We start from the raw sequence: 23,400 nt of genomic DNA on the forward strand, positions 1-23,400 counted from the left end.
TCACCGAGGCTAAGCTGGCAGGCCCCAGTCGGGGTGGATAGGTCAGAGAGGGGAAGGAGGGAGATTGCAAACAAAGAGGTGGGAAGAACTTGGCAGGGGCCTTTCCCATAGTGGGAAAAGTCTCAGCTGTAGTGGGATAAGGCCATTAAGTTGCTGCTAAATGATTACATAAGGGCCTCAATTAGCCCATGGGTAGGCGACTCTCCCAAAACTGGTAACATTCTGGTTGGGGCAAGTAAGTAGGTGCCAAGTGCCTACCATTTAATTTTACACACCCCTGCCTGACATCCCACCATCAAGGCCATAAACTCCAGTCCTGCTGAGCAAAGAGTAACTGCAAAACCTGTAAGATGAGGGGAAAATACTGGAATCTGAAAACAAAAATAACAAAAACTGGGGATATTGGGTAATCAGCATCTGAAATGTCAATGGAACTGTCATGTACATACTATTTGTTCTGTTTTTATTGCATAATTACAAGAATGCAATGCATGGGTGGTTTATAACCATTCATTAAATCATAGCTGAGATTAAAGATTTGAAATTACTTCAGGCTATGCTTATTTTTTAAATGATTATATATAGAAAATTCTGCAAGGGTTACTTCATTTTACTTTGGTTGTATATTTGTTGCTGTTGTAGCAATCATGGTGCCATGTTGTTCATGCATGATAAAATCCAGAAAAAATTAATGATTATCATTTAATGTTTCAAAATTTATCAATTCATAATTCTTAACATATCACCAACATTAATAACACAACAACAATATTTCTTTCAGCATTTAAGAACTGTGCTTTTTCTTGCAAATCCTTCAAATCCCACGGCCGGGTTTTTCTGCTCCCATTAGCGTCGCACAAGTTGGACGACGGGAGCGGAAAACATCACGAGAAGACCAAAGTCCTGTTTTACGTCAGTGTGAAAACTTGCCGCAAGAGTCCCACCCTCTCCCTGTTGTGGGCTGCGTTTATTTGAATATATTTGCATCTCATTATCAGTCCCAATACATGGGGGGAGACGGTGGTGTAGTGGTAATATCACTGGACTAACAATCCAGAAGCCCAGGATAATGTTCTGGGGACAAGAGTTCATATCCCTCCATGGCAGCTGGTGGAATTTGAATTCAGGTCAGGGGCGGCACAGTGGTTAGCACTGCTGCTTCACAGTGCCAGGGACCCGGGTTCAATTCCGGCTTGGGTCACTGTCTGTGCCAAGTCTGCACATTCTCCCCGTGTCTATGTGGGTTTCCTCCAGGTGCTCCGGTTTCCTCCCACAGTCTAAAAGATGTGCTGGTTAGGTGGATCGACCATGCTAAATTCTCCCTCAGTGTATCCGAACAGGCACTAGAGTGTGACGACTAGGGGATTTTCACAATAACTTCATTGCGGTATTAATGTAAGCCTACTTGTGACACTAATAAATAAACTTAAAAAGCTAATCTGGTATTGAGAAGATAGTCACGATGAAACTTACCATTGCTTGTTGTGAAAATCCCATTTGGTTCACTCATGTCCTTCAGGTAAAGGAATCTATTGTCTGACGTATGTGTGACTCCAGACCCAACACAATGTGGTTGACTCTTAACAGCCCTCTGCATTGGTGTGGCAAGTCATTCAGTTCAAAGACAATTGGGATGGACACCAAACTCTGGCCATATCAGTGACACCCACATCCCATAAAAATGTAAAGGAAAAAAAGGCATATCCCCCACCATTTAAAAATCCATCCGCGTGATGTTAACACATCAAAAATCAAGATTGACAAATACCCATGTGAGTGGGGCTCGGAGAAGAGTAGAGCACTCAAGGAGCTGCTCCGCGTATTAAGAGTTTGATTCAAGGGTACCAGTTCTGACTGGGGTTGCCTAATCTTTGACTCAGGGGTAGTGGCTCTGGGTGAGGTTGACCAATCTTTGACTCAGGGAGAGTGGATCTGACTAGAGGTGGCCAGTCTTGAGAAGGTTCACACTAGATAGATACCGGGGTAACATTCGAAGGGTACCGAGGGCCTAATCAAATGATTAGGGTGGAAGGACTCCAGGCTACCAGGAGTGACTGGGGGGTTACCCGGGGCAGGGCGGGGACGGGGGGGGGAAGGCTCTAGGACACCAGGAGCCTATTTTGAGTGTAGCAAGGGAAAAACTCCAGGGTACTGGTGGCCTAGTCGGGTAAAACTGGCGGGTTGACATGGGCATTGATCCAGGAAAAACCAGGAGATTGACTCGGGGAAGGCTCAAATAGTGATTCAGGAGGAGACTGAAGGATTGGCTCGGTGGGGGGGGTTGACTCATAGGAGATTTGGTGCTTAACTCAGGGAGACCGGGAGGGAGGTGGGGGGGGGGGGTGACTTAGGGGAGGCCAAGGGAAGACTGTTGAGTGTGAATAACACTGTTCTTGAGGTTGCCTTCTGCTGCTGGGCCACAGGCATCTTGAAAGGGCCTCATAGAGGGTTGGGAAGCCTGGGGCAGTGCTTTGGATGAGTTGGCACTCATCATGGACTGATGATTCTACTCAAATCTTTGAAAAAGGGGTCTTCTGTTCATGGGATGTTGACAAGGGCAAGGCTAATGGGAAGACATGTCAGTGATCAGTAAGTACCCTGTTCCCCCTGAGACTGTTCAGCTGTAACTCAGTTGACGTTACTGGAGTCAAACTAATCATGCAATTATGTCCACTCAAGCAGCAGTTATATGTGTGAGTGTCACTGATTGCTACTCAGCCTTTAACCCTTGGTGCACTGACTTCCAAATCGCTAACTACCATGGTGTGCGTGTAATATTGGCCAACCAGGAAAGCAAAACCATTCCCTTAGACAGTTGGCAAAGGCACACTGCCCAAGGGCAGAGCTCCTAACCCTTTGCTGTGTGCTGAGGTGCGTATTGAAAAGTGCCCCCCAATGACCAGGATGACCACAAGGCCTTGGAGTGAAGCTTTTTATAATGCTTGGACCGGAGATAAGAGGTCAGGATGCAGTAGAGTGGCAAAATCTGTGGCCACTCGGTCAGGTAGTGTGGCACAAGGGTGGTCTAGGGTTCTTGCCAAAATATAATATTAAGTGTGGACTGGGTATCAAAAGAGTGGCCTGGACATGAGTCACTGGGCTTTGAGAGGAGCTTCAGATGATGAATAGGTAAAGAATGGTCCTTTGGAGGAAAAGGCTAACCGTCAAGTCTCTGTCCAGGGCTTTCTCCTTTTTTAAAAGTTTTTCAGCACGTTGGTGGTGTCCCTTCACAGTGACTGAACACATCAGTCATGCCTGTATTGCATAGAGAATGAGGATGCCTCCTACAATGTCACTCATTGCCCATGTGTGCTCTGTGCACTTTTGAGGTGCGGCTAGCCCCCCTATCCCATATGCCTCAGCTTCCAGTGACACTGAACCTCAAGGGTACTGCTCACAAAGGATGCCGTAGGATCAGGAGAGGTGAAACTCTCCCTGCTGCATCGGCATGATATGACCCTAATCATTGAGAGCAAGCTAGCTGCCTTCAGCCAGGCAGGATTCAGATATTCACAGAAACTCTGTGAGGATCTAGGCACTGTCCCCACTGCAAGTCATCATATTCCTCCTGCAATATAGGGTCTGTGGGAAACCATTTCCCACAGACCCTATATTGTTGTTGTTAAGAAGGCATATGGTGTCTTGGCGTTTATTGGTAGGGGGATTGAATTTAGGAGTCGTAGCGTTATGTTGCAACTGTACACAACTCTGGTGCGGCCGCACTTGGAGTACTGTGTGCAGTTCTGGTCCCCACATTACAGGAAGGATGTGGAGGCTTTGGAGAGGGTGCAGAGGAGGTTTACCAGGATGTTGCCTGGTATGGAGGGGAGATCCTATGAGGAGAGGCTGAGGGATTTGGGATTGTTTTCGCTGGAAAGGCGGCGGCTAAGAGGGGATCTGATTGAAACATATAAGATGATTAGAGGTTTAGATAGGGTGGATAGTGATAGCCTTTTTCCTCTGATGGAGAAATCCAGCACGAGGGGGCATGGCTTTAAATTGAGGGGGGGTAGTTATAGAACCGATGTCAGGGGTAGGTTCTTTACCCAGAGGGTGGTGAGGGATTGGAATGCCCTGCCAGCATCAGTAGTAAATGCGCCTAGTTTGGGGGCGTTTAAGAGATCCGTAGATAGGTTCATGGACGAAAAGAAATTGGTTTAGGTTGGAGGGTCACAGTTTTTTTTTAACTGGTCGGTGCAACATCGTGGGCCGAAGGGCCTGTTCTGCGCTGTAATGTTCTATGTTCTATGTTCTATGTTCCCATGACAGGAACCTTGTCACAGAGAGTTTGTATTGCTATCAGTCAGACAGGAGAGGAAATGCTCACAGATGCCATGTGAAAATAATGGGATGTCCTCACTGGATATCCTCATCACCCTCCATGAATCTAGCAGCAATGAATGCGTCCCGAGCTCGTCTGTTTTATCTGGACATTGCATTTCCCTCATGGCCAACATCTTCTCCATTGAGGATCCCCTGAGCCTCATTGATTTCAATGTACTCCTCATTGGAAGAAATGGCAACATTTTTAGCTGTTTGAATATTTTATGGAAAATCCACAATGAAGCTGAGACTTGTATTTTAATCAGTATTTGCTACACCTGGAAAAGGTGGCTGTAGCAACCTGGCTAGATCTGTTACAATTGGACAGAACTGAAGTATACGCAAATCAGTCTTTCCAATGAATTTCACCAAAAATATATTTCAATATCCCTTTTATATCGGTCTCGATCCCCTTCAAGGGCTGTTGGTTAGGCCTGTCTAGATATGGTTATCCTGATTGGAGTGTGTAGGATAGTCCAATTTCAGGAAAATGCCCAGCACCCTATTTGTGTATATTTTAGATTCTGGCCCTGGATGCCTATACTTAAGCCTTTACCAGTAAGGTGGGAAGCATACTTTTATTGCAGTTTGAGCATGTGTGCACCACGCAGCATATCGCATGTTTAGACCCTTGTAAAATGGACACACATCAAGGATCTGAAACAGAGGATTTATGATTCCTCAACATGTTGTTCTTCACTTTATTAGTACGTAATAAATGGATCTCTTCCTTTGTACTCCCGCCACTTTATTTTTGGGTCCCACATTGCTTCTACCATTGCTTAATATAAGCTGTAACACCAACTTCCCATTTTTTGCATTATTTGCATCATGTTAAACCCATACCATTTGTTTTGTCTCCGAAGAGACTATTTATTTCTCCTGATTGTTAACAGCTTTGAGCAGAGACACATATCACATCAGGGGTGCCATTCTTGGCTCACTTGCTAGAACTCTCTGAGCCAGAAGAACACAGATTTAAGTCTCATTCTAGAGACTTGAGCATTTAATCTAAGGCTGGCACTTCACTGCACAACGGAGGGAGTCGATCGGAGGAGACATGGGCAGGATTCTCTGGCTTCCCCACCACATCTTTCTCGCGGTGGAATCTTCTGGTCCTACAGTCAGTGGGACTTCCCATTGACTCCACCCAATGTCACCGGGAAACCCACGACGGGGGTGCGCCGTTGACTGGACCAGAAGATCCCGCCGGTGTGAACAGCAGAAAAGTTCTGGCCATTAATCCAGCTCCCGTCTTTCCTCCCAGGTAAAATGTATAAGTTTCCAAGGAACTATACAAAGAAGATGGGGGGGCTCTCTTCCTGCCCAATATTTATCCCTCAACCAACATTGCTAAAAGCAGATTATCTAATCCTTATCTCCTTGTTGTTTGTGAGACCTTGCTGTGGCCAATGGCTGCCTCATTTCCGATATAAAATGATTACACTTCAAAAGTAATTGGTCGTGTCCTGAGATAGTGAAAGGTGTCATAAAGTGTAATTGTACAGAACAGTTAGGTCCTGTATACAGCCGGAACTAAACTTATTGCCATACCAGTAAATTTGTATTTTCTGGCATCATGTTCTGAATTTAGTGATAAATAATACCCTGAAAAGCTGTATAATTGCATTACTATTTATGTGACTGCTCATTACAGGAGCTTTAAATATTGTATTGTAAGCCATTAAGAAGCAAAAGATTTTTTTTAACATCTGAAAGTTGCTGGAGTATCCAAACAAAAAAATACAATAATGGTGTTTAGTTAGATACATATATTCAGGTTTTATCGGAGGTAGCACCTGTATTTTATTTATAAGGGAAGAAAATGTATTTAATTAGGCATCGCATTACACAAGTCTGACACGGCATTGTTAATAAGCAATAGAATTAATCCACTTGACCCAGAAGGAATGTGCTGCAGTAATTGTCACACATTAACAATCACAATTTCAAATAAATATAAGACGAGGAACAAAGCCCTTTTTATTTTCATTTTGCAGTATAGCAGGCATGTTATGTTGAACAGCCCATGGCCAAAGATAATGATGGAAATTATGCAATTTATGTGACCTCTATCCTGGGTACTAAGAATTCCACATTAGTAGAAGTAAAAAAAAATTGGGGCTGTTTACTTATGCACAGCTCTTATTTAAGCACTAAATAGTTTGTTCAAAGTCCAAAGTGTTCATTGGAAACTTCCATGCACAAAGAGATTATCTGCACACAAAGTCATGTGGTTTACTTGCAGTTTATATTACACATATATATAGTGCACTTAATGTGTCCTGCTTGCTACCAATAGGGATAATTGATGGCTTAAACATTGATTGTTTACTAGAATAGAAGCTCTGAGTTCATGTAAAGCATTCAGTTCCAGGGACATTCAGCCCTGCTGGAGGGAGAGGCACTTAAATATAACAATTAAGAAACACAATTGTTCTATTCAAGTCACCTATAGTACTAATGAAACATTCTGTTCCCGGTAACATAAGAAATAACAAGATTTGTGTTTCTGTGACAAAAATATTGGGTTTATTCAGAATTTTAAAGTTGGGATTTTTTGGCCCCCATTGCGGCGGGACTGGGTACAGGAGGATTAGCTGTGCAGCCAAAAGTCCATTGCCTGTCAGCGGGACCAGACAATCCCGGTAGAATATCCCACCCACCACATATAAATTTAATATCCATTGCTACTCTCTTTTTTACTGCATAGTTTAAACCGAGGAGTTAGAAAATGAGCCGAATAATATATCTGCAATTTAACCAAAATGTGCTTCAGCACTCATCCCGAGCATACGTCCTTTTTCTAAGAAACACAATGACCACCATCAAGTAAAGTTTGTCATGCCAAGGAAATAACATCGCTTTTTCACCCATTTTGCAGGGAGAGGGAATCTAGAAATCTAGCTAAGGAGCTGAACTGGTACAACTTGCATTTATATAGCACCTTTAATGTCATAACACACTCCAAGGGATTCACAAGAGCGTAATCAGACAAATTTTGACACCAGACCAACCAAGGAGATATTGGAGGTAACCAAAAGCTTGATCAAAGTGTGGGAGGTGGTGGCGTAGTGGTATTATCACTGGACGAGTAATCCAGAGATCCAGGGTAATGCTGTTTGGGCCTGGGTTTGAAAACCATTATGGCAGAAAAGGGTATCTTCAATAAGAAGATGGAACTTTGAAGTTAGAAGTCTAATGATGACCACAAAACCATTCTTGACTTGTCGCAAACACCCATCTAGTTCATTTCACTAATGTCGTTTAGGGAAGAGAATCTGCCTTCCTTACCTGGTCTGGCCTACATTGGCTCCAGGTGTCCCACCAGCAGGACAGACCAGCAGAGGTGGCAGCACAGTGGTATACAGTCGTTGGCCTGGGAGTCCTCAACATTGACTCTGGACCCCATGAAATCACCAGGTCAAATGTGGACAAGCACCACGTACCAACCGCTCGGCTGATAAATCAGTACTCCTCCATGTTGAGCACCACTTGGAGGGAGCGCTGAGGGTGGCAGAGGTACTCTGGATCGGGGATTTCATTGTCCATTATGAAGAGTGGCTCGGCAGCACTACAAGCATGCTAAATGACTGAGGCGTCATATGGACTCCAAATGGCTTCATCCATTGGCTTCAGCCTTCTCAATAACTGGAGAAAATTGTAAATAATCCAAAACTGGATATCAGGCAGGCAGTTTGGTAATGCAAAGGCAGCGGAAGGGTCAAAACAGGAGGAACACAGGTACAGCTCGGTGTCCTTCATACACATGTGGAAATCTTTGGATGATGTCTCAAAAGGGGAGTATATGGAGAATAACAAGGATAGAGATTTGTGGGACTAAAAACATAAAGGAGGGATGAGAAACCATTACTAATGGTGCTGTGACAAATAGGGTAGCATAGTGATCATAATAGTCATGTTACTGGTAAGGTGACCATATTTCCCTCTGCTGAATACCTGGTGAAAATACTCATGTTCGAGCAGATTCAACAGCAATCAATCAGATCTATGCTGTACAAGCAATCAACTTAGGTACAACTGAGCCCAATTAAAAAGAAATATTTGTGACTATAGCATTGATTATAAGTGAAAAAAAGTCAGTATAACTTACAATGAAGTGATTACTTCGGAAGTGCCTGCCCTTTCTGCCTCTTGTTGTCAGCTGTGGTTTGCAGACAGTTATGAAAGAAATTAATGCAGCAATCAACACCAATGTTCTCCTTCCTTAATTTGACTTGTAATTGTCACCAGATGTTGTTTTTCTCCAGTGCATTTAGCCGTACCAAAATTTGTATCAGTGTTGTTTGCACAGAGCTCAAAAATCTTTCCACTAAGAGAATGTTCCTCAACCAATTGATGTAGAAGTTCACACTGTACATCAGACCTTCCACATGGTAGAGAAGAAAACTCGATAATATTTCTTGTGTTTAGTCTGCTGGTTGGAAGGAGATAGTACGCAAGAACAGGGCCTTTTGTTTGATATACCAACACTAAGTGTGATAAATGTGTGCGTCTCCAAATACTCTGCAGTTTTTCTGTTGATAATGGAGTTAATGCATTGCAAATTACCGTCTTTTGCATGCAGAAAAGTGGTGTTATTTTGTGATCAATTGGGAGGTACAATTTCTAGATCTTAAAGTGTATCTGTGGCGTACAGTAGCAGATACTCCCTCGCTGACATCAATTTGATCTGCTTTAAGAAAAGAAATTCCCAAACACTTGGGGCAGGATTTTATGTTTTTCTGGGATTCCCAGAACTACTCATCTCCCTCTCACCCCACCCTCGCGCACCGCCAACTCTCAGCAATAAAGTTGCTGGAGAGTCCACTCTCGCTCCAGCCGATTGCCCCACACTCATTTAATGCTTGGTGGGCATTAACTGGCTCAGGGCGAGACTACTGCCCCCATCGGGGAAGAGGTTCCCCCTCTGAATGCTGCAAGTAATCAAATGGCTAGCAGCTCTCTGATCTCAGCAACAGCACTGGGAATCATGTCCACTATGCTGAGATGTCTGTGTTGCTCAAAATACTGTTTTAGGGTGATATTGTGAGGAACATATTCTAGCTATCCATTTTCGCAGTAATCTCTGGCTTTAGTAAATTCTGCATCTGTTTTATGTGCTTGGAGTTTCAGCTTCCATTCCTTTCAGCTTACATGTGGCTTTTGATAAGAGTTGTGTTATGAATGAACTGTATGGCTCTATCTCCTCCACAAAACTTTTATCCTCCTGTCAGGCTTCCCAACTGGAATGTGTGATAACATATCTGCTGTCATTTGCTGCTTGCCTTGTACATATTCTCCTGGTTCCTTTTCCTGCTGCTCCAGTGAAATCTTCTGTCTGGTTTTCCAATTCACCTCCTTTAAGGAGATGTTGTAAATTGGTTCAAGCTTTCCAGCTTAACAGTGAGCACTCTTGATGGTGAATCACATACAAGGGACTGGATTTTCCATGCCCCCCTGAGGCATACTTCATGGCAGCAGAAGCGATTCCGCCACTGCGGTTTCCCATTCTAAGCACCTGTCGCTGCTGGAAAACCTACGGCAAAGTTTGCCATCAACTGGACCAGAAGATCCTGCTGGTGAGAACAACCTGAGAATTCTGGCCATCGTTTCAGTAATTTCTCTTCTTTTTAAGTGGAGTCTTGCAGCCAACTGTCCCTTTTCCCAAAGGTAGGGGAGTCTAAAACTAGAGGGCATAGGTTTAAGGTGAGAGGGGAGAGATACAAAAGTGTCCAGAGGGGCAATTTTTTCACACAGGGTAGTGAGTGTCTGGAACAAGCTGCCAGAGGTAGTAATAGAGGCGGGTACAATTTTGTCTTTTAAAAGCATTTAGATAGTTACATGGGTACGATGGGTATAGAGGGATATGGGCCAAATGCAGGCAATTGGGATTAGCTTAGGGGTTTTAAAAAAGAAAGGGCGGCATGGACAAGTTGGGCCGAAGGGCCTGTTTCCATGCTGTAAACCGCTATGACTCGATGACTCTATGACCTTCAGCTGAGTGCCTCCTAGACCACAGAGTCTAACAGTTGATGACTGGAGTATCTCTGCTTTTAACCACTTATCCATATCTGACAGAGTTGAAATTCCTGCTCCAGTGTCAAATTAGAAGTTGGTTTTTATCTCCATTGACCATAATATCTGCTGTCTGATAGTTTCCATTTGATCCCGAGACTTCTCTGAAGAATGTTTCTGGTTCTATTTCTCCTTCAGTTTCTCGTACATCTTCAGTTGGGTGGTACATGATCCTTGCTGTTTCTCCTTTATTTGTTTGGCAACAAACTGATTTAAAATGGCCTCCACATTTTCAGCGAGAGAGGTTTTTCTATATGCCAATGCAGCCTTCTCCTGTTACAACGAAAATGGCAGCTTGGAGTTAAATACATTGCAAGTTTTCCTGCTATAAACTGAACTGTGTCAGTCTGTTTCCTCCACAACCTTTCACCTCAAATAAACCTTTTTTTTGCTTTCTCTTTTCTAACTACCTCGCTATCTGTACGACTTTCAATCAGGTCAAATCCTCCTGCATCTGCAAACAATTGGAAAGTGTCTCTTCTAAGATTCCATCATCAATGCAATTTCCAATGAATTCATCCTTTCTGCTAAACAATAGAGCTTGTAAATAAAGGAATCTATGTTCTCTCTCACTCTTTGGCTGCATCTATTAAATTTTTCTCACTCTGTGATGGTATTTTTCCAAAGATTAAAATAAGTATCAGAGGCTTTAATAACTTCTTCATATGATGCTGTGTCTTTGCTTATGCCTTGTCTGACATAACATCATCTGTAAAGCTGTCTATGTTGTATAGTAAGATACTGGCCTGCTCGCTGCCAGTCTTTTCTGCTAGTCCCGATGCCATTCTGTACTTGGTAATCCTGCGATGCCTGTTCTGATACTTCTTGACATGATTTGGGCCTTTCACATGGTTGAAGCACTCTGGTAAAGGTAGGACATTTTCCATTGCCCTTGTCCTGCAGTCGTTTCTCTCACTGATCCTTTCAGGTGTTGGCCTCTTCACTTCTTGCTTCTTTTGTCATCATCTGGCATTGTTCCCTTTGGCCTGCTATGTGGTAGGCATGGTCCTCGACTTCCAGATAAGGCTATACTGTTAGCAAACTCTACATTTTATTCAACATTGTACCAATTATTTACAAGATAGTCTCTCCACATAGTTCTAAATGGAATTATTTCTGCTCTGTCATCATATGATCCAGCATCATTGATGATATAAACTATATGTTTACATATTTAACATTAACCCTGATACTACAGATGTCAGGAGGCAGAAACTATGGGACAGCTTGCTACTTTTTTGGAAAATGACCTGTGATTTGGCTTAATTATGGGATTGTTCTTTTAAAAATGGTCACTCTAGTTGCTGGGCTAGTAATCCAGAGGCTCGGACTAATAATCTGAAGAAGTGAGTTCAAGTTAGATCATGACAAATGATGCATTTGAATTAAGTTAATCAAACTGAAGTTAGTATCAGTGATGGTGACCACCTACTGTTTTTGTTTGCACCTCTAGTCCTTTCTTTCACCTCTGCTAAATAGAAACTTTAGTTGGTTGTACAACCAAGTAGATTCCTTTGTAGCTTGGTGGTTGGCTTTACCTGCATGTTGTTTTTATTGTAGCTGAAGTTGTAATCACCCTCGGGGATCAGGTGTATGTAGTGGAACATTCTCCGCTTGCCTAAACTGAGTGCAGCTCCAACAGTTTTCAGTCTGCCTGAGCAGCACCCAAGCCAACGTCTTAAATGTTCACTCCTTCTATGAAGGGTGCATCGTGGTTGAAGTGTGTGCTGTATACAAAATGCAAAAGCTTGTTGATGAGGTTTCTTCAACAGCACATCTCAATCATCAACATCTGCTAACTAGAGGAACAATGGCATCAGACCATTGGAAACCTCACAACTTCCAAGAGCTCCTTCCAGATAGGAAGGTGTGTGGCTTGGCAAAGAATCACCACTCCACCGTCGCTAGGTCAAATTCCTGAAACTGCCTACATAACTGCACTATGGGAGTGATTTAACCACATAAGATGAAGGTTCCAGAAAATGGCTCACCATCATCTTCTCAAGGGTTGTTAGGGCTGGTGGGTGAGAGGGGCGGGCAGGGAGGAAGGAAGACGTTTCAAGTAGGAGTCAACATGAATGAATCATCTGCTGGCATTTTTTCATTAACTTTAGCAAACACAGGAATGTCACTTTCTCAGTGCCATCTGTTTAATCGGTTAGCATCTCTACAGCAAAGCAATGAATTAGCATCCCCGAGGGTGATTACAACTTCAGCTACAATAAAAACAACATGCAGGTAAAGCCAACCACCAAGCTACAAAGGAATCTGCTTGGTTGTACAACCAACTAAAGTTTCTATTTGGCAGAGGTGAAAAAAAGGACTAGAGGTGCAAACAAAAACAGTAGAGGCCTGCCAGCAATTACTGGCATGTTCTTAGTAATGACCACAGCTTTGTATTGTAAAGGGCATGAAGTACATGCTTCAGGCCACAACAGCCTTATGTTGAACATTTTAAGTATGTTATGTGATACGTTTCCACTATAGTATAAGCATCGCTTTTCTTTTTCCAGCAGGAACACTGATATCTTTCTTCACAGTGTCGAACAAATGGATTTACCTGTTTAAAGACCTGACCTATAAGATTTCATTGCATACTTTGGTTGCCAGATATCATCTTACACGTTGATCAAATTAATCTAGAGTGAAATTTGCCACCAAACATTGTGGGCAGTTACAAAGCTCTTTGATTCACTGCAAAATAGATCCACAGGGTTGATTTTAACCCTACCCACCAGTCGGGGAGACAATAAAATCACCTAGATCACTTAGTGGCCCAGCTGTTACTGGGAACTGGCTTACTGTGATTTTCTACTGCTCTGCTGAGCATGCAGTAAGACCAGCTCAAAACCACAGGGCTTTCTTTAACACGAGCATAGCAGGCCTTGGTAGGATTTTTGGAACTGTAAATTTTACAACACCATCTGAGAGGGAAGTACAGTGAGTTTCTTGGCAGGCCTCTGTACAGTACGTAATCTGACTGGGGAGGGAAGAGACACAAAAGAGTGTTTCTTTTTAACTTTCATTTTTGGGCCAGGAGGAGCAGCACTTAGCAGGTGGTCTGTGTAATGATATGGACCCAAATGAGTTTTAATGTGTAGATGCCCGGCAGAACAAGGGTTAATGTGGGACTGGGGAGTGGCACTGCCCACGGTGTGGTGTATGCTGTCACATGGTAACAGACTATCAGAGAACAGTTTAGAAGCAACACTCTGTAAGCAGCTAGCCTGCATGGTAGAGCACAATCATGCATCACAAAACCTTGGAACTGTATATAGTTATTAGGCCTACCAATAAAGGGTTCATGTTTAACAACACAAGCCCTGGTCTCATCAATGAGCCATCTCACTGAAGCAGAAAGAACCCATTTCATGACAGTCTGAGCCACATAAATTTACACCAAGATGGGTGGAAAGTTAATCGATGGTACTTAAATGAGGCTGAAAATATCTTGGGCATCATTTTTTGGCTGCAGTTGGTAAGATCTGAAGGGACAGCAAAACTCGTTCACTGAAAACTGGCCTGAGCTGAAAACCATTATCCTCTTGTATTAAAATAACCCGAAATTAAAAAGTATGATAAACAAAATGTGTTTTTTTTCTAGCAGATTTTCTCCTGTCCATCAAGGGATTGCACAAAATTAAAATTATGCACACTGAAGCAGCTGACCTTGGCATTGCTAGAAGAGTTCAGATCTGCTACTGGTGGCACTGGGTGATTAAGTGCAGGAAATGGACTCTGATTTTCCTCATGAGAGACTGTGAGCTGGGATGCAATCAAAGTCACACACATTTACTCATTTTTTCCGCGAGGTTCTGCTATTCAACAACAATAAAAGTCAGCACTCATTGCTCATAAAACAGTAATGGGCCACCAAATGCCAAAAATAATAACCTTTAAGACTGTGAAAATAGTCGCTCTACATCTTTCTCACAAAGAGCTAGTTGATTTCACATTTCATGTATGTCATGCATCACAGTTATAAAAGTTGGCTTCATCAGACGTAAATTTAAATTGCTTGGAGCACACAAATAAAGAAGTCTTGCTACAGTAGGACAGGATTTTGGTGATACCACATCTGGAGTACTGTGTGCACTTTTTAGTCCTGCCCAGTGGCACAGTGGTTAGCACTGCTGCCTCACAGCGCCAGAGACCTGGATTTGATTCCCAGTTTGGGTCACTGTCTGTGTGGAGTTTGCATATTCTCTCCGTGTCTGTGTGGGTTTCCTCCGGGTGCTCCAGTTTCCTCCCACAGTCCAAAAATGTGCAGGTTAGGTACATTGGCTATGCTAAATTCTCCCTCAGTGTCCCCGAACAGGCACCGGACTGTGGCGAATAGGGGATTTTCACAGTAACCTCATTACAGTGTGAATGTAAGCCTACTTGTGACTAATAAATAAACTTTAAAGAACTTTTTAAATTTAAGAACAGATATATTTGCATTGGAGGCAGTACTGCAATCTACAAAGTTCTGAAGGGGCCTGATAGAGTGGATACAGAGACACTCGCCATTGAACTCCCAGTTGACTTCGGCAGGACCAGAATTTCCCTCCAGTACGAGGGGCTGGAAAATTCCGCCCATTGTTTCTATTAGTGAGGAATCTAAAACATGGGGGTACAGTCTCAGGGTAAGGGGCCGATCATTTAGGACTGAGATGAGGAGAAATACTCATTATACTCCTGTGGCAGGAACTGCCATCAGGGATGCGGTGGTCCAGTCAAAATTCCATTGAACTTTGTCTGGATCAGAAGATCCTGGCTGTGGGTAGGGCTGTAAAATATGCCTTCTGTGGCTAACCAAGTTAAGGATGGTATCAAATTAAATGAAAAAATGTAAAATGCCATGAGGATGTGGTAGGCCAAAAGATTGGGAATGCATTAGGATGACTAAAAAAAAAGGAAGAAATTGGAGTTTGAGAGAAAACTATCAAGAAATATACAAACAGACAGCAGCAGCTTCTACAAATATATAAAAAGGAAAAGAGTAGCTAAAATGAGCATTGGTTTTTAGGGGTGACATTGGGAAATGAATAATGTAAAATGAAGAAATGGTAGAGGCTTTGAGCAAGTACTTTGTATCTGTCTTCACAATAGATGACACATAAAAGCATCCCAAGTCTGATAGAAAATCAAAAGGGAAGGTGGAACATAAAAGAATCACCATCAATGGGGAAAAACTATTGGAATAGTAATGGGACTTAAGCCTGACAAGTCCCCTGAGCTTGATGGCTTGCATCCTGTGGCCTTAAAAAAAGTGGCTACAGAGATGGTAGATGCATTGTGTGTGATCTTCCAAAATTCTTTAGATTCTGGAAAGGTCCCAACAGATCGAAAGCCACAATGGAACATCTCTATTCAAGAAAGGAGGAAGATAGAAAGCTGGAAATTATAAGCAGTTAACCTATGGTCTGCCATTCGGAAAATGTTAGAATCCATTATTAATGAGGTAGAAGCCAGACATGTAGGAAGTAATAATACAATCAGGCATAGAGAATATGTTTTTGTGAGGGGAAAAGCGTGATTGTCAAATTTATTTCAAGTTCTCTGAGGATGAAACAAGCAGGCTGGAGAAAGGGGACCCGGTAGATGCAGTGTAGTTGGATTTTCAAAGGGAGAAGTCTCACAACACCAGGTTAAAGTCCAACAGGTTTATTTGGTGAGTCACCTAATGAAGGAGCAGCGCTCCGAAAGCTCGCCTGATAAAGGAGCAACGCTCCAAAAGCTCGCCTGATGAAGGAGCAACGCTCCAAAAGCTCGTGCTATCAAATAAACCTGTTGGACTTTAACCTGGTGTTGTGAGACTTCTTACTGTACCCACCAGTCCAATGCCGGCATCTCCATATCATTGATTTTCAAAGGCATTTGAAGCCTTTGGCCAATATAGAGATCAAACTTGATACCTTGGCATTATTAGCACCATGCTTTAACCACCTCAGCTGACCAAAAGCTTATGTTGTTGGGGGTGATGTATTAGCATGAATAATGAATTGGTAAACTAACCGCAAACAGGGTCATGATAAATACGTCATTTGATTGCCAAATGGAGTGCCACAAAAGCAGTGCTGGGGCATCAACTATTTACAATCCATATTAATGACTTGGGTGAAGGAACTGACTCTACAGTAGCCAGATTTGCTGACAATACGAGGATAGGTAGGAAAGCATACTGTGAGGAGAACAAAAAGGGTCTGCAAAGGGATATGTATAGGTTAAGTGAATGGGCAAACATTTGGCAGATGGAGTATAATATGGGAAAATGTGAGTTTGTCTACTTTGGCAGGAACAATAGAAAATCAGAATATTATTTAAATGCAGAAAAAATGCAGGATGCTGGATCTACAAGAGGACCTGGGTGTCCTTGTACTTGAATCACAAGAAGTAGCACACGGGTGCAGCAAGTAATTAGGAATGTAAATGCAATGTTGGCTTTTATTGCATGGACGTGCAGAGCAGAAGTAGGGAAATCTTATGTCATGCCCAGTGAAAGCCTGGTCTATTCATATGGTTAAACATGGACTGTCATTTTTGGAACAGTCTTTTATTTGTACTAACAAATTGGCTAAGATGGCTGCCAAGGGTCAGGCGGCTTTTGCAGTTTCTGCACAAGCTATCTCAAATCTCCAGCAAGTTCTGAATTGAATAACGTTGGATGGAGGCCTCCCCCTTGAATGAACATACCCAGACAGAACCCATTGGTAGAATTTACACCTGTGATAGTTTGTGATTCACCCAAAACTCAAAACAATGGATTTGTAGACTTCATATCCCCAAGTTCAAACTTGTTAAAGAAAACTGCGGAAGCTAATTTATCATTAGAGGGTGTGAACAGATCCATTATCCATTGTACAGCAACAATTTCTAATTTTAAAGCATTCTGGGTGGACAATAGCAATTGATAATGCAACCAAGACTGTCTTCAGCTCACAAACTATTCTATCCCGAGAACCAGAGAGAAACCCGTCAGGCTGCAAAGAACACAGCAAAGAAACAACAGATGCATAAAAGGCAGTAACATCCAGGCAATTTAAGAATGTGGTGCCTGCCAAATCTTAAAGTCTCTCAGCCTTTCAGAATCCACCAGAACAGAAACTTGACCTCCTGGTAAGAAAAACACAAGTAACCAATTTCATGGTCTGCTGAAAAGCCATCTCTCTGTGGAAATCCTACAACAATAATGATACTTAATTTCATTGACACCCCTAGTACTCAGAATAAACCGCCTTCTTCAACAGGCCTGCAATGACTGTTTTTCCTATGACGAGCCAAAGAGATGAACTACGAACTATTCTTTTGTTTACAAATTCTAAGAGTGCATTATCCTCTGAAACTATATTGTGCGTGTATGTGCGTCTGTGTATGGTGTGTGCGTACATGTGTGTGCGTGTGTGCGTGTGTGTGGATTTGCATCCCCAGAACTGTTCAGGAAAATGCCCGGCCCCGCCTTGGAAAGAAATACGCTCAAGGACTGAACTTTTGTTCTGTGGAGCTGGAGGGGGCGGTGGGGGGGGGGGGGGGGGGGGGGTGGTAGTGGACAACACAGGCCAGCTGACCCAGGAAAAGCTTCAGAGGCAACTACAGGGCCTGCTATGTGTGGAGGTGTTTTCTTTTAATTTAAAAGCTTAGCCTCGGTGCCATGGGACTTAGTCCCAGTTAAAAAAAGCAGAATGATCCTCCGGCCCTTACCCCTGAGCCCCTACTCACCTCCACACACTCCCCATGCCTTATCCATACCATCCTCTGCACCCATCCGATATGGACCCTCATAAACAGCCCCTATGGATTCTCAAGTCCCCTATGCTAAAGTATGCTCTTACCTACTCCCTACAAGCTATACCTCTTCAGCCACAACCCCTCGCCCTCATGCTCTCTATGCCAAGCTATTCCCTTTCACCCAATACCCCATGGCCTCTCATGCCTTCTATGCTCAATTATGCGCCTCCACCCACCCACCCCTATGGCATTTAAATACCTATTAATCCAACATGCACCATATGGAAGCATATGGAAGGGCTTCAATAAACCATCATTCATTCATAACTTTCCACTATGTTAAAAAAGTCATTTTACTATGGGGAAATACAACGTCAATTGTCCAGATCCTTTAAACTTTCAATAGATGAAACTGCAAGTACTTGAAACCTCTTAACCTTGTGTAAATAAACCTTGCAAAATTAATAGCATAGATCAGAGTGATAGTACTGTCAACCAAGCAATGCTATCTCTGCAGTTCAGGTGTTTTAGTACTCTAATGCATGTCTGGGCTCTCAACCAAGAATTCATAATGAGGTGGAAAAAAGTTTTAAAATGTCGTGTGATTGCTGACCTTACACTAAAGTGATGATTCAAATCAAGATGGTGAGGTATGCTTGACTGAGAGCTCAGAAATCTGTTGAAGACTAAATTAGACAGATTTTTGATTGACAAGGGTCCCAAGGGTTATGAGAGCAGACAGGAAATTGGAGTTAAGGCCACAATCAGATCAACAATGATCTTATTGAAAGGCAAAACAGGCTTGAGGGGCCAAATGATCCATTTCAGCTCTTAGTTCTTATGACTTATGTTCATGCCCTCCTTGAAACATGTTGAGATATTTTGTTAAAGATGCAAAGCAAGTGGAATTTCTTTGGTGTGAAGCAGTTAATCAAAACAGCGTTAACAATTTTTACTGGGAGCCTAGCTATTATTACATGAGAAAAATGTCTTCTGATCTTATTTAATAATTCTATGCTCAAGTTGTTTACATCTATATTATTCATTCCTTTCAGCATTTAAAACTATAGATAATGGTGCTGTTCTCTTCAATACAAACAACTACAGCTCTGTGAATGTCTCTTCATAAACTAGGTCTGATTATTACATCTTCATCAACACATTGAAGAGGGGCCAAAGCAAAGTGATAATTCTGAAAATTATCACTCTTTTGTCACTCTTCAATACATCAATGAAAGCAGAAGGCTCAGAAACTATCTTTGATATTCCAGATAAGGCTTCATTGTTGAATTATGCAAAAGATAAATTGTTTCAACTTACAATCGAACGACATATGAATTATCGCAGCACAACTTCCTTCACTGGGGGCAGTGGGAATTTCAGCAAGCATACCTCACCATCGTCATTTAAATCATCTCTTTAATGTAAGGTTAGCAATCACACGACATTTTAAAACTTTTCTCCACCTCATTTTTTTTCTGTTTTTAAACTCTTTTCTTGAGGAAGTAGTAACTCAAGCTGGGCACTGTTGGATGGACATGGGTAACTTTTGGGCCATTGGTCATTTTTGCATGTGATCCCAGACAGAATGTGTCAGTGAGTTATCCTATCAGAAGGCTGAACAAAAAGAATCACAGCCATACGCAAGCTTCCTTTACCTGATATGTATGTATGTGTAGCATTTTCATAAGAACATAAGATCTAGGAGCAGAGATAGGAATTCAGCCCCTTGAGCCTGCTCCACCATTCAATATGATCATGGCTGATTTCATCTCAGTAAGAAGTTTAACAACACCAGGTTAAAGTCCAACAGGTTTATTTGGTAGCAAAAGCCACACAAGCTTTCGGAGCTCCAAGCCCCTTCTTCAGAAAGCTTGTGTGGCTTTTGCTACCAAATAAACCTGTTGGACTTTAACCTGGTGTTGTTAAACTTCTTACTGTGTTTACCCCAGTCCAACGCCGGCATCTCCACATCAGGATTTCATCTCAGCATGTTCGCCATAACTCTTCAACCCATTACTAATTGAAAATCTCTTTATCTCCTCCTTAAATTTACTCAATGTCCCGGCATCCACTTCAATCTAGGGTAATGAATTCCACAGATTCACAACCCTTTGAGAGAATTTCTCCTTATCTCCGTTTTAAATCTGCTATCCCTTATCCTAAAACTATGACTTCTTGTTCTAGACTGCCTCACAAGAGGAAGCATCCTCTTTAAGTCGACCCTGTTAATCCCCTTTACAATCTTATATACCCAAATTAGATCTTCCCTCATTCTTCTAAACTGTAGAGAGTATCGGCCTAAACTATTCAACTTCTGTTCATAAGACAAACCCTTCATCCCTGCAATCAATCAAGTGAACCTCCTCTGAACTGCCTCCAATGCAACTACATCCCTCCTCAAGTAAAGGAGCCAAAACTGTGCACAATACTCTAGGTGTGGTCTCACTAAAGCCTTGTACAGTTGCAGCAACACTACCCCACTTTTATAATCTACTCCTTTAGCAATAAATGCCAACATTCCATTTATGTTCCTTATTACCTGCTGCACCTGCATACTAATTTTCTGCACAAAGACACCCAGATCCCTCTGCACTGAAGCACTCTTAAGTTTCTCCCAATTTGGACAAAAAGTTGCCTTTCTATTTTTCTGACCAAAATGGGTAATCTCACACTTTTCCACATTAAACTCCATCTGCCAAATTTTGGTCCACTCACCTAACCTATCCAGGTGCATTTGTAAATTGCTTATTTCTTTATTGCAACTTACTATCCCACCTATTTTAGTGTCATCAGGGGTCAGAAGGCATTGGGAGCGCTGACTGATTTTCCCTCTCTGTAATCCAAGACCAGTTGTCGTGTCCATTATCACCACACTGGTTTGGATCAGATAGTTCAGCATGGACTAAGGATTGATCTCCCTACCCTCTTGTGATTCAACAATATGCCAGACATCACATTTTCCCACTCAGACATCAACAGAACTAATTTGTTCTGTTTCATACTCAGCTAGTTGGTGCAAGCTGTAGCCTATCAAATAACATTGCTTCAATCACCTGGTCAGTAATACCTGTCTTGTGCAGACATGTATATGCTACATTTGCTTCTTTGATGTTTAGAGAAAGCTGGCATGTCTAGTGCATATTGGTTACATCTGTATTCTGTCTACCCACAGCTATAAACCTGTTAGTCTGATGATTTACACCCATATCAATAAGTAGTTTTTGGGGTGTTTGCAGTTCCAAATGTTAAGCAATACTAGCACAGAGTTACTCCACTACTGAATTTTTCAATCAATTGAAATGCAGTGAAATTTGTTGTCATACACCCCAAGTTTTAGGTCAATTTTAGGCTCCTTTGAGCTGAGTTGCAATTTGAAAACCATTGTTTCATTCAAAGGACATAAGTACTCATAATGTTTAATTTGAAGGGTGTCGCCAATTCTTCCAATCCAAATTAATACAATTATTAACCCAGGTTTCCTCCAGGTGCTCAGGCTTCCTCCCGCAGTCCAAAGATGTGCAGGTTAGTTGGATTGGCCATGCTAAATTGTCCCAAAATGTGTCGGTTAGGGGGACTAGCAGGATAAATGTGTGGGGTTACAGGGATAGGGTGAGAGGCTCTGTCGGAGAGTGGGTGCAGATCCAATGGGCCGAATGGCCTCCTTCTGCACTGTGGGGATCCGATGATTCTGTGATATTAGAAACAGCAAATTAACACAGAGAAAACATTTACTTTTAAATTAACCATCCGTGAAACAGTCACTCTTGCACTGGCTGAATGTTACTGTACAAAAAAGAAATCAGGTGGCAATCTTTTATATTGCTGAGGTGTTTTAGTCAGATCTTTTCATTCTAATTGCCTAAATTAGCATATGGGCTTTTATTTTTATGAACATACTTTGGCGAAAAGACACATTTCAAAGTCCTCTTTAATTTTCCTAAATAAGCTGGAACAGTACAAAGAATATGTTACCTTTTTGCTCTTCTTTGGCGTGTCTGACTTCTCAAACAGCATTTTCAGGTCATCCAGTGGAATAGTAAATCTCTCGATCCTTCGAGCAGCCTGTAGATCTTCCCGAACAATTTCATCTTGGGTCGATTCTGTTCCTTGTTTGGACGTAGCTGAAGCTGAAATTTTCTCTCGGTGTGTTTCCCTCACCATCCTGCTTTCTGGCTCACTTTCCATTCTTGTAGAAATAATGTTCCCAGCAGGTAAGTTACAGTATCTCAGAACGCAGGATGCCTTCGGTAATGTTACCACCGAAATTCCAGCTCTGGTACTTGTATTACAGTGGCTGATATTCCTGGAGTGGAAGCATTGGCTGACTGGTGACTTTAAACCGTTGTTGAAGGGCTGATATAAAAGCTCTTGAGTGCTGTCTGAAAAGCTGACATTGAATGAATTGTTCAGCAGGAATTTTAAATTACTGGAAACATTCTGAGGTAAAGACTCATGCTACTCGCTTCTGAGAACATTCCTTGAGGACGATGCAGTTGAATCACAAGACTCCCACTTCTTCTTCAAAAGGTTCAGTGAACCCTTCTTTATTTGGAATTCTGCCAATTCAGTTTCCTATAAATCAGAAAATTTCAGAATTTAAACATATGGCAGACAATTGAAACATCATAGGGAAAGTATGTGTTTATGGAATCAATCTCATTTGTGGCTAAACCACAAACTGTGCAAAAACATGAATTTGTTTAAATCCAGCAGGCCATGTCATGTTAAAAAAAAAACTCAGTCAATCTAAAAGACATTTTTCTTGTTTTGCTTCAAGCAGCAAGTATATAGCTGACCTTCAGCAAACGCTGCTGAACTTGGGGAGAAAATTCCCAACTAACAGGAAACCAGATCAGGAAGAGAATGAATTCCCATCACTTCCTTGTATGGAATAATGCCACGTAACATTTTTGCTTGGAAACTCACCCTTTGTTAAGTAAATGCTCGGAAAATAAAATGAAAAAACACCCTGAACTCAGCCCATTTAAAGATAACACTTAATGGATAACCCACCAGTTGCTTTGCAAATTGGCGGCTTTTTTCTCTTGCCAGGTCTGAAAAGAAAATTGAAACTTTTTCAGATTTACAGTAAAGGCAGAGCTTCACTCTCTTGTATACTATGTTACACTGAAGGGTCTGAAATGTTATACACTTGAGACAGAGGGCAGCTCGATGCTATATATATAGTCTACACATTAGTGATATGTCACCAGCGGTATATCCTTCCAATTGGAGTTTTACAAACCTATAAAAATAGAAAAGGTACAATCTGATTACAAACATTTG

General features: G+C 42.1%; 1 protein-coding gene across 1 annotated transcript in view; it reads right to left on the bottom strand.

Moving 5' to 3' along the window:
* xirp2b (xin actin binding repeat containing 2b) overlaps positions 1-23,400 on the bottom strand; it is a 201,238-nt gene that overhangs the window by 118,761 nt on the left and 59,077 nt on the right. Inside the window, exon 4 of the mRNA XM_078228210.1 lies at positions 22,087-22,686. Coding sequence (XP_078084336.1) covers positions 22,087-22,299 — 213 coding nt within the window. The 5' untranslated portion in view covers positions 22,300-22,686. The remainder of the gene's footprint in view (positions 1-22,086; positions 22,687-23,400) is intronic.

The sequence above is a fragment of the Mustelus asterias genome, chromosome 14 (assembly GCF_964213995.1).
Source record: "Mustelus asterias chromosome 14, sMusAst1.hap1.1, whole genome shotgun sequence".
NCBI classification, from domain to species: domain Eukaryota; kingdom Metazoa; phylum Chordata; class Chondrichthyes; order Carcharhiniformes; family Triakidae; genus Mustelus; species Mustelus asterias.